The 12500-nt window shown below is 37.8% G+C and overlaps 2 protein-coding genes across 8 annotated transcripts in view; both read right to left on the reverse strand.

Annotated features, from left to right (window-relative positions):
* The window catches only part of LOC125042724 (transmembrane protease serine 9-like), a 19306-nt gene extending 18024 nt beyond the window's left edge, over positions 1–1282 (reverse strand). Inside the window, exon 1 of the mRNA XM_047638555.1 lies at positions 1152–1282. Within this exon, the coding sequence (XP_047494511.1) occupies positions 1152–1211 (60 nt within the window). The 5' untranslated portion in view covers positions 1212–1282. The remainder of the gene's footprint in view (positions 1–1151) is intronic.
* Positions 1283–9032: 7750 nt separating this feature from the next.
* Positions 9033–12500, reverse strand: part of LOC125042736 (tigger transposable element-derived protein 1-like) — a 24365-nt gene continuing 20897 nt past the window's right edge. For all 7 annotated transcript variants that reach the window (XM_047638585.1, XM_047638584.1, XM_047638589.1 and 4 more), the window contains 2 exons: positions 11285–11343; positions 9033–10352 (listed from right to left, as the gene is read on the reverse strand). In XM_047638585.1, coding sequence (XP_047494541.1) covers positions 9204–10352; positions 11285–11343 — 1208 coding nt within the window. In that variant the 3' untranslated portion in view covers positions 9033–9203. The remainder of the gene's footprint in view (positions 10353–11284; positions 11344–12500) is intronic.

Genomic DNA, 12500 nt, shown 5'->3' on the forward strand with positions numbered 1-12500 from the left:
AATAACAATAATAATAATGATGATAATAATAACAATAATAAAATTAATGATGTTGCTGATCATGACAAAAACAACATTAATGACAATAGCAACACAACGATAACAATGACACCACCAACAACAATAATGATAATAACAATGCAATATACGTGCTGATGCAATTTCCTCATTCAGGAAACGTATCTTGTGTGTAGTATTTTCTTTTCAACTCATGTTAATAGCAGTGATAGTTATGATGTTGATAAGAAGGATTGTGGTGATGGTGATGATGATAATAATAATGATACAAATAATGACAAGAGTAATAATAATAGTGATAATAGTAATAATGATAATGATGATGATAATAATAATAATAATAATAAAAAAAATAATAATAATGTTAATAACAATAATTACGATAATAATAATAATAACATTAATAGATATAATAATACTAATGATAATGATAATAATACTAATATAATAATAATAACAATAATGATAATAATAATGATAATAATAATAATGATAAAAACGATAATAATAATAATAATAATAATAATAATAATAATAATAATAATATTAACAATAACAATGATAAAAATAATGATAATAATAAGAATAAGAATAAGAACAATAGTAATAATAATAATAATGATGATGATGATAATAATAATAACGATAATAATAATAATAATAATGATAATGATAATAATGATAATAATAATAATAATAATAACGATAATAATAATAATAATAATGATAATGATAATAATGATAATAATAATAATAATAATAATAATAATAATAATAATAATAATAATAATGGTGATGATAATGACAGTGATGATGATGATAATAATAAAATAATAATATTGGTATTAATAATGATGATAGTAATAATAATAATAATAATAATGATACTACTACTACTACTATTAATGATAATAACCACAGTTATGCTAAAGACTGCATTAATGACAATGAAACAGAGCTATGGCAGTAATGACGCTGAACAACATAGTAATGATTACTAATAACAACAGTGGTAAAAAGCAAATACCAATGATAATAATCATCATAATGCTGTTAACAATTATATGGACAATAACAACAATGAAACAACAGGGAGCAATAATAAAAGGATAACAACACAACTCATTCCCTACCATCAAGGGCAACGCGACCACGAACAGAAGCCGCAGTGAAGACACTCCAGCGAAGAACATCTTGTCTCTTCCGAAGTCCGTTCAACACTAGCGATGTCTTGGTTTCTCGATGCGCAGGTGCTGCTCTCGGATGGGCAGATGTGCAATGGTATTAATGAAGGCTAAAGTTTACACCATCGTATGCATAATACTTGTGATTGAACCATGAAAAAAAAACGAAAAAAAAAAAACGTTATGGTCTCATCAGAACCTAAAAGAAGATTCGATTTTTTTTTATTTCTTTTCTTTGAGCAATACTGATGTCGAGATATCTCACTTGTTTATTCATATGATCAGCTGGACGGGACGTGTCCTATTTTCGCCTTTGCTAATGTTACGAAAAGAACATCTGTTAAGAATGAGAACGGACGTCAAAGGTGGGAGAAGAGGCGTTCATACAGACACACACTCACATACACACACCGAGAGAAAGAGAGAGAGAGAGAAAGAGAGAGAGAGAGAGAGAGAGAGAGAGAGAGAGAGAGAGAGAGAGAGAGAGAGAGAGAGAGAGAGAGAGAGAGAGAGAGAGAGAGAGAGAGAGAGACAGACAGAAAGTGTCACAGGCCGGGATCATTGACAAACAAATACTAAAAAAAATATACGTGTACCATGGGAGTCACGTAAAGAGTCACGTGAATACGGGCGCGAGAGCAGCATGCCAGGAAAGTTCCTTTTAAGAGAACTGTGGGGGATATAGGCTTACTAGATTCGGACATTAAGGTGCGAATCCTATACCAGGCACAGGGCAAATGAACGCCTTGTGTGTAGCTATAAACTGCTGGCCTCAGCTGACCGAGGATACCCACGTCTCTAGCACAGTATAGGAAAGACATAAAAGTTTGACCATTTACGTGGTCAACATACATTGATCGAGGAGGAGAACATAATCTTACACGACCCATACACAAGGCAAGGCACTTGTTCACTTTACAAACTAGATACCCTACTAAGAGCCTGAGAGTCAGAAAGATTGGATAATGAGTTATAAAGACACATAAAATGCATATATAACCGATTCCTGTTGACAGCCTGATAGTATGGACTATGGGAGTTCATTTAAGTTAAGTTTACTTATATAACTGGAGAGAGGTACAAGTGATAGGGAAATAACCAGTGCTGAGTGTAACAGATGGTTGCAGCGTCGCGATGGTTTGTAGTGAAAAATGACTTAGATATTCTATCCTCTCATAGTCTAAGTAAATGCATGCAAACGCGCGTAGTAACAGGGCTATGTGTATTAGTTCGTGAGTGCACGATGACGTCATGCACGGAGCGCAGGGTTAGCACGAGAGGCGAGAGTAAGTGTGGAGGGAGAGCAGCAGCGCCAGTGTCTGAGGCATCGAGGTTATGGACCAACCCTATGTTAATAAACTTTATTTTATAGCTTCCTATTTTATTTTGTTGTCCAGTTTACCTATATACATTAAGTAAAATAATATTTAGTATTTATGAGTTATTATAAAAATTAATTTCAAATATTCCATTAATTCATAAGAATCACATGACATAACCCAACCATTCCACTTATAACTTCTGTTAATATAAGACTAATAGTTAATGGAAAATATAGTTATTACATTCCCACATGTCAGTGTATTTTTGTGTGTTTTAAATGTGAAGAGTGAGTCTGATAATTACATAACAGTGCGCCTTAACAAATAAAATAAATGTAATGGAGCAGAGGTTAGGAAAGGGCATTGGAAACAATAGTAGCAATACTGAAGAGCATAAATTCCACAGATATACGGTACGGACGACAGCTGCTAAAGTCTACATGGGCGTATTTCGGACGACGGGACTTGGCCCAGAAACGTCGAAGGCGCTGTAGGGGAAGCTCAGAAGGACGAAGTGTTCCTGACCGCCACAACCCAGCAGATTACCAAGGGAGTCCGAGCAGTTCACTCAGGTATTGGTAGACAACCCCAGGTTTCTAACCTCTCTCGATTGAGCTTTGTTGGTGAGGAAGAAATAATAGAGGGACTCCGGAGTGAGAGGGCAGAGGTGAAGTCGGTCATCCTGCAAATGAAGGAATATATGGCCGAGGAGATGAGCAAGGAATAAGGATCGCGGGGACCGAATTGGAGATCCAGTATCAAGGTATCACAGACGACTTGGACAAGGTCTATTTCGCCTGTAGTTTCATTGATCCAGAAGAGGGCAACGCGGAACGGATTGCTCAAATTTTGGGAGTCCACCCCGTCCTGTGGCCGAAGTTTAAGGATGCTGTCTTAGCTAAGCTCTTCCAGGAGGAGAGAAACTGGAGCCAGTGTCTTCGAGACGGCAAGAGATTTCAGGAAGAATCTTTCGAGCAGTGGGCGAATTCACCAATAACACTACAGATGGATTTTACCCTCCTTCGGGCGTGGCCCACGTACGACCGTTCCATGGAAGTAATCATGCACCACTTCTATGAGACTATGGTAGGAGGTGCCGTAGAAAATTATCGGAAAGGCACTCAGTGGGACCTGGCGAAGAGATAGAAAGATGGATGAAAAAAATACCTTCCAATCACAGCTGAGGCAGAAGCCACTTAAAAAGAGCCTAGTCAAAGCCAAGGTGGCTGTTATTGCGTACGAGTCTGGAAAAGGGGCTTCCCGGTAGGGAAAGGAGAAGTTATGGTGTTCGCACCATGGGTAGAATTTCACCCATAAGGAAAGGAATGTTTCAATAAGTAGGCAAAAAGGGGAATAGCACAGAGTCCACCCAAACCCTTTGCAGGGCAAACAAGCCATTCTTAAAACAAAGAACACACACCTAAACCAAACTGTTATCTCTGTAACGCAGAGAATATTCCTAGCTGAGTGTTATTATCCCACAGAAGGAGCCAAAAAAAACTCCATCAGGGGAGGATGGCAAAGCAGGGCAGAAGCCTGAATACGTTAGACGAAAGTTGAGAAGCTCGTTATCCAAAGTCTGGGGTCTCAATCTACATAATGGCATAATTTCCTTATAGCAGGAAATTATTTTTTTTTGCTGTTTGGGATACTGGAGCAAGACCCAGTTTAGTGAAATATCCCCTCTACAGTGAACAAGAGGAGATAAAAGCGAGGGGTACAGATGATCCAAGGAACCTTCCTTCACCGCTTTTGCCACGAAATGTCATTGTGAGCGGAATATTCACGACAGAAACGGTGAAGCATTAAGTGAGGGTGAGATGACCTTCGTCATTGCAGGAAAGGCATTCTCCCCCCACTGCTATTTGTTTGATGACCAAACCCCAATCCCACCGTGGTCAATCCAAGAGATGATCAGGGAGCAACGCCAAGATCCCTTGTATGGCCCATCAATCAGATACCCCTTCACCAAGGAAGACCTTGATTGTAAGAAGTTGGATCTGAACTTGGAGGCAGATTTGTACTTTTTAGATCAAGACCTACTCTACAAACAATAAAGATCTAATACGATGCGAGGTGTCAAGGAAGTCCAATGTGTGCCGCGGAAGTTGGTACTGAAAGCCTTGGCACTTGTACACTAAGCACCATTGGTAGGACATGGGGCAGAGGAGAGGAGCAGATTCCGAGCCAAGAGGTTTTTTACCTGTCGAGGAATGGATATGGACATAGCCTCATCTTATAGGCGATGCTGTACTTGTCAAAAGTTAAAGGGAAGAGGTACCACTGGAAGTTCTCCAGATGGTGGGTCTGATTCCCTTTATGGAGAGAGGGAATAAAGACATGCTAGTGATGGTGGATTACCTCACTAGATGTGCAGTCGTGAAGCCACTACACGATAAAACCATGGTAGCAGAGTGTATGTTGACCATTTTCTGCGAATGTGGGGTCCCAGAAACTCCTCTAATGGATCAAGGACAAGAGTTTAGGAATAAATTGTTCAAATGTATGGCTGAGACCCTCGCGTATGACCACCATTATATTGTGGCATCTACCATCTAGCGTCAAATGGGCTCTGTGAGAGGACCAACCAACAAGCACTAGTCATACTCCGAGGTTTGGTGGAGGGAAAAGAGCAATATTGGGATAGGCATTTGCCTATGGCACAACTTGCCCTGAGCTCCACCCACAATGCGGAAATTAGTGACACACCATACCATGCAGTGTTTGGCAGGGATGTCAAAACACCAGCAGAATGGCGGGCCGACAATAACCAACCACATATCTGAGGAGGTATAGATCTAAAGTAAAGTAACTAAAGTATGAGGAGAGGGATTAGCTACAGGGACAAAGACAATACAGACACAATCACACACAAAGCACTAATCATTGATTTAGGGGTAGATGTGGATGTAATATCTATGACATTGTATTCATGCCAGAATTGTTTTGCAGTATAGTGTTGTGAAAGGTGCTGTGTATGGTGACGTCGATGGGGGCATGCAGTGGAGACGCCGCTCCCCGTTGAGGATGGATTGGATGGTGCTCGCTGTGGGCCGTCATTGGCGAATCATCCAACACCAAGACTTGAGGATTACGTCCGGGCTATAGAGACTTAGTCCAGACGCTAGATCAACTCTAAGGGCTCATTATGGTCAACAAAAGTCCATCCCAGGTGCCAGGAAACGAAGTTTCTTCGGTAGCTGACGGGATCGTGAGGATGAATACTCTGCGACTGGCGAGACAACAAATTCACAGGTTAGGAGTGATCTGGAACAAGTCTTCAGTGGAGTACATCAAAATAAGTTGTGTACCGCCAAATCGAGAGTAGCCCGAAGTCCACTAGATGGTGTGGGTCGGGTTTTACACTCTCTTCATGGAGTAATGGATGATCGCAGTGAAGCTGAAGTAAAAAGATCAGGTAAGGAGACTATTGCTACAGAAACAGGCAAGTGTACTTTCAGGTATGATAGATACTCTTAATGTAACCACATAGGAGATATCCAAGCTTGATTCTCACTTAAGGGACCTATTAATTGAGGTGATTCAAAGGACTGATAGAGAAAGATGGGAGATTCAGCTAAACGAAAAGCTGGAACACTTAGAAGCCATTATAGAGTCGGTAGATCGAGATATTCAGTGGGCTTGTGAAATATTATTTATGTCTTCAGCAGGGTACATTTCTCCTAAGCTGTTGACTCAAAGTATGATGAATGTGGTGTTCCAGGTTTTGGGTAGCAGGTTAAGCCCATCTTTTGGGGCTGTCATTAGGGAACCCGCCCAGGTGAGGTAGTAGTATGGGAGTTGTCAAGGATTACCTCGACCCCGATGGAAATTTCGCGAGACTTGGTAGCTTTGGTTGATTTGCCGAAATATGTAACTCAAACAGATTCGAAGGTCATTAAATTTCCCGATAATCTCTTGGAGAATGCATGTGTGGAGGCGATTATTATGTTACATGTCACATGTCAACGGTGCAGCCCAAGAATGTGAGTGAGGCGTGTGTATACATGTTGGAACTGTTCCCAGAGGAGAGTAAAACTCCTAAAGGTGTGCAAACACGAGTGATAGAAAGTTACTTGCCACTATTTGAGATATTCAACGATTACGACATTTGGAGGCCAAATCAACAATAAAGGTAAGAAAGCAATAGTTTTCAAAGATACTAGGTATTTACATCTCCCACAAGCCTGTTCATTAATGGTGCATAAGGTGTTAGAGATATAGGGCCGAGGGGAGAGTAATGCATGAACCCAAATTTGTATTTCAGTTCAGGCCAATTTTAATGTAATATACAAGGTGGCGTACCAAATAATTGAATCTAATGTAACTAAGGATATAGGGTTAATAGACGATCAGTTAAATCACTTTATTATTAATTCGGGGAGGGTTAACGAGTCATTTCATGGCCTTCAGACGGCAATTGCCTCGATGGACCAGAATAATGCTGTCCGATTTGGTCGGACAGATCAGCATTATGTTACATACGTCAATTCAGGTTAGGAGTCACATTAGGACCCATCGTTTGTGTTGGTTCTATTACTGTAACCCTATGACTTTGAAAAAGGTTGAAGAGAGAGAGGGGGCGAAGAGGAATAGTCTTCCCAGGACTTTACGGTTTGATCTCTGATATCCGATGGTGAGGTTGGCTAAGACCTGGAGATGGTTCTCACAATCTGAAATGACAGTCATCCAAGGACGTGTAATTCAGGACGGGGAGCATGTCACACGCCGGAATCAGAGAGAGAGAGAGAGAGAGAGAGAGAGAGAGAGAGAGAGAGAGAGAGAGAGAGAGAGAGAGAGAGAGAGAGAGAGAGAGAGAGAGAGAGAGAGAGAGAGAGAGAGTGAGTGAGTCACAGGCCGGAATCAGTGACATATAAATACTAAAAAAATATACGTGTACCATGGGAGTCACGTAGAGTCACGTCAATAACGGAGTGACAGCAACGTGCCGGGAAAGTTACTTTAAGAGTCCCATGGGGGATATTGGCGTACTAGACTCGAGCATTAGGGTGAGAATCCTATATTAGCCACAGGTCCAAGGAGCGCGTTGTTTGTCGCTAGAAACTGCTGACCGGTGATACCCGAGGGAGCGTCGCGGACACCGGAGGCGGGCACAGCACAGAGCGAACATAAAAAATTGACTATTTACGTACTATTTTGGGCATCCTACTGTGATCGAGGAGGGCCTTAATCTTACTAGAATGTAAGTGGAGTTAAGTAATAAATAGTGTAATAAGTATGAGTGTTTCCTATACCTTCCTTATACACTACGGAGATCTTCTCCACTCTCACAATGTAAATGGTATTCAGTAATCAGGGACTTTTTTTTTTTTTAACAGAATCATATTCGTTCACCAGCTAGATTTCTGCTGACATTGCCTGATAGTAGAAACTATGGGATTTCATTAAGTTCACTTATATACTATTGACTGTCATCGAGGAGGACCTTAATCTTACTTAATTGTGAGTAGAGTAATTACTTGTCGAATTTGTGTTTGTGTTACATGTATTTTCTTAAAATTTATTTATTTGTTGAAAAAAATTCTGCCTTGTCAACAACTAAGGTCATTAGCATTGGCAACGTAATAAAAATACGAAGCCCCCTCAAAAGTTTTTATTTTTTGGGGGTTTATAAGGTGATGTTTGTTGATTCCCAGAATGGTTATTGGTTACACAAAATAAATGTGCTAGACAACAGGTCATACAGCATTATGATAAATTTCTGTGGCAAAAAGGGTAAACATGAGGTAACGTTTAGGATAAGTGGACAGAATAGAATGAAAAAAAAAAAAAAAGGAAAAAGAAAAGGGGTGAAGAAAAGGCCTTGCAAAATTAGTTCATCAAGGGCTGGGGTGACCCCCCCCCCTCCCCCCATAGCAAGGGAGTGGGTGGATCTTATTCTAATCTTTTATTAAGAGAGGTTTAAGACTAAAATTGTCTTGTGCTACTTTTGTAAATATCTTTAAGCTTTACTGGTTATAATCAATTTATTCATAAATTCTAAAATGTTGGATCTCTTTGTACAATGTTATTACCTGTTTATCTATAGCACTCTTTTCTTCACTTTTAGTTTATAAAAGTTATAATCATCTATCCCAATTTATTTACTTTTACTGCTCTTCCTACTTGTATATCTTTTTCCACATGTATTACTAACACTGAAAATCCCAAAGTCAATTATCAATCCTTCAGTTTTCCTTTTCTTGCTCATGGCAGGATAATTGCATGGATAGTCTTACATGCCAAAGCTATTTTCTGATTTGGGTATCTAGTGCTTTTTCAGTCAAAATATACTACAACAGTTTACTATTTGAGTAATCTCCCTATGATTATTATTTAACAGTAGAAAAGAAGTTTATCAATTGGCATGGTCCATTCTTGTAATTATCATTTATATTTATAGTTATTAGATCAAATTTACATCTATGACATTACATACAACAGTTTATTTTGCCTGTATGTGTGTAACTTTCTAAATTATTTAAGCAGTTGGTGAATGAAATATATGTTTAAAATAAATATAAATGTCTTTATCTTCATATACAAAATAAGTAGCCCTGCAAAAAAGATTTGTATGAAAAAAGTATAATACATTCATTATACAATACGTCCATATTTAAACTTGTTTAAAAGGAATATCTGTTATAATAAATACAATTTTCTAACTGTAAAAATGAGATTACCTCTTCTTCCTTGTCTTTAATATATCCATATACATAGCCTTTATACTACTGAGATGAGGCAAACTTTGTTCTAGTCTCTTTGGGTTCCATTCAGTCTCTATTATTTTTCTTTCGGTTTTGTAGAGCAACTTCACAATGCTCTCCAACTCTGATGTTGGTGGCATAGAACATGTTGGAGTGTCCTGCTGGTTGTCATCATCTCCTTCAGTTGCTTTGGTCATCTGTGCCGACTCCTCTGTTGATAACTCTTCCTGAAGTGATTTTAGGTGCCTGTGAATGTCGTCCTCAGTGAGGTCTGTAAAACCTTGACCTGGAATTCTGTTTGCAAGATCCCTAATCTCTTGAATTTCCCCTGATGCATTAGGGTGTACAGTGAAATTTTGAGTCTTACCAGGCCAAACATAGCTCCAGAATTTGTTGAGAAATGGAATCTTAATGGCTGTCCAGCTGTCTCTGATGGTAAAGAGTGCCTCCTTGATGCTATAAGATTTCAAAAAGTCCTCGACATGACTTTCATCCCCACCTTCTGTAAAAATGAGCATATTTTGTAGGAGTGTCTTCGTGTAGAGCTGTAGAAACTGAGTAATGGCAAACTGATCTGGAGGCTGTATGGAAGGAGATATGTCACTCGGCATGAATATAACCTTTACATATGGATGAATTTCATTGATCATGTCAGATTGACCAATAACACTATCAACTAGTATTAGGGCTTTTTCCTCAATGTTTTTCTGCTTACAGTAAGCTAAAATTTCTGGGATGGCACAGTTGGCAAACCAGTCTTCAAACATAATGGTTGTCAAAGAAGCTCTTCTGTTGTACCTCCAGTGTACAGGTAACATCTGGAATGATGTTACCTTCAGATCCTTTAGCTTAGAAGTGTAATAGACCAGGAAAGGTTTTAGTCTCGAGTCCCCTGAAGCATTTGCACATAGCAAAAGGGAGAATCGGTCATTTCTGGCCTTAAAGCCTGAAGAAAACTCCTCTTTCTTACTAATAAATGTCTGGCCAGGGAGACGTTTCCAAAAGAGGCCGGTCTTGCTCAAAACGAAAACCTGATCAGGTGTATAGTTTCCTTCTCGTATAGAATGCTGCAGTTGTATGAGGAAAGCACTGGTGTTTTGGGGTGAGCTGGATATCTCTTCCTGTCGAAAATAAATAAGTAACTTAACATAAATATACATAAATATAACCATATATGGCATCTGGAAGGATTACCTGGTCAAGTGACATCCTTGTGAAAGTTGTTTTTTTTATGCATATGGCACTAGCTTGTGGGGAACTCAAAGACAGTCAAACAGAAAAGACTCAAGAAAGTCTACTGGAACTTGGATAGAAAGGTCTTGGAATACAAAGGCAGCAAAAGTGTGATTTCAGGATTTGAAAAGAATAAAAAGGGAGTCACTGGCACTATACTCTTATGGGGGAAGGAAGAACCTGTAAATAACAGTGCCACCTGTTAAGGAAAAGGACTATATTAAGGAAAAAGGTTTTCTAACAATTACTAGTGTTATTATCATCATAATTTACATTATTATCATTATAACAGTACTAAAAGTAAACACAAGAAAAAAAGAAGAAACAGGATGAACAGGTAAAATGAGCTAGGCTGGGCTCCTTGGTGAGTAAGCATTTCTGGATCCATCTTTGTGTGCAAAAGATTAATCAACTACAATCAGAGTGGACAGGCATGTATACATTCCTTCCCAGCATCAGTGAGTTACTGTTGTGACACCAAGAACGAAGCTTGTTGTTAATAATGACTACATACATAAATTAAAGTATGCAGGCTATTCTGATGAAACCTAATCAAAGTACACTAATCTTCAGTAATGAGAGAAAGAAAGAAAGGAAAAAAGATAGAAAACACTTCATGATTAAATACCCCTAGCAAGTCTAGTCTTAATCTGCATTACTATTACACATTAGATTATTTGCTGTGAATCTCAGAAATGTAACTACAAACAGAAATCCTAGTCACGCAAGTAGAAGAAGGAAATCTATTTGTGATGATCTTGCAAAAATATTTCTAAGCTAACTAAAAGCAACAATGTTTAAATAGACTGCTTTGGCTTACCTCATTAATCTTTATGCCATTAGAATCAAAGGCACAAACATAATCCTCTTCCACTGGTTCTGAAAATATTAAAACAATTGTCAGTCAACATTACATAATGGAAATGATACTAACAACAGCAGCAGACATGTATCTAGTCTATAATTTGGGGTATGAAAACAATAAAAAAAAAAAAAATTTACAGTCTGCACCAGAAATAGAGAAAGTGGACATAAATCTTGTTTTTGTTTTTTTTAAGGTTTTATAGAATAATGTATAAACCAATGAAGAAAATAATAGATGATATCCATCTTTCCCCTTGGAAAAAATCAATGCTGTAAAAAAGTATCCATAAATAAATGAATGAAATAAAGAAAAAAAATGCAAAATTAAATAGGGAATTTAAAGCAGAAATGCAAAAATACATATTTTTGCTCAGCTTCTACATGTCATTTACTATTTTTTTTCTATTATATTTATCTTTATATTTTTTATTCAGACCAAAAAAATGGCCAATATTATTGCACTTATTAAGAAAATATTCTTAGTAAGTGCAATAATATCGGGCATTTTTATGGTGTTGGAGGTACCCAAATTGGGAGGAGGAAACTTCCACAATCATGAAAAAGTGAAACTGTTCAGATAGTAATTCATGACAGAAGAACTTTTGGTAATTTATTATCATAACTGTTCAAAATGTTGAAAGCATTTTTTTGTGAAAAACAATTTGAAGAACTATAATCATGAAGAAATTGAGACCAGTCCCATCTGCAAAGCTTAAGAATTATGATCTATGCCGGTTACATACTTACTTTAAAAAAAAATTAAAGCTCTTTAACAAATTTTGAAAATCACAGTTGCTCATGAATAAAAAAAAAATCAATAAAACGACAAGTGAAACTCTGCATGGATGTTTATTCTCAAATGCAAATGTCTTGTTCTACATTTTTTCTCCTTCCTGCTCTTCCTCACATCATAATATTTTGATAATGACAATGGGACTAGTTATTCAAAGATGTTAATTTAGGCTTCTCCTGAACATTATTTGCAATTTCGTGTGATTTCCTTAGAAGTAGGAATGGGGGTAAAAGTACTCTATATGATTACAAAAATGTACGATTCTGGATGAATAAAAGAAAAAGAGGAAATTCAACTTAGTATGTTTGTGAATAACATGAAACCAATCCTATCTTCATCACTTAAAAATTATGAACTTGGTAAGGGCTGGAATATCCTA

The sequence above is a fragment of the Penaeus chinensis genome, chromosome 32, assembly GCF_019202785.1.
Source record: "Penaeus chinensis breed Huanghai No. 1 chromosome 32, ASM1920278v2, whole genome shotgun sequence".
Lineage (NCBI taxonomy): Eukaryota > Metazoa > Arthropoda > Malacostraca > Decapoda > Penaeidae > Penaeus > Penaeus chinensis.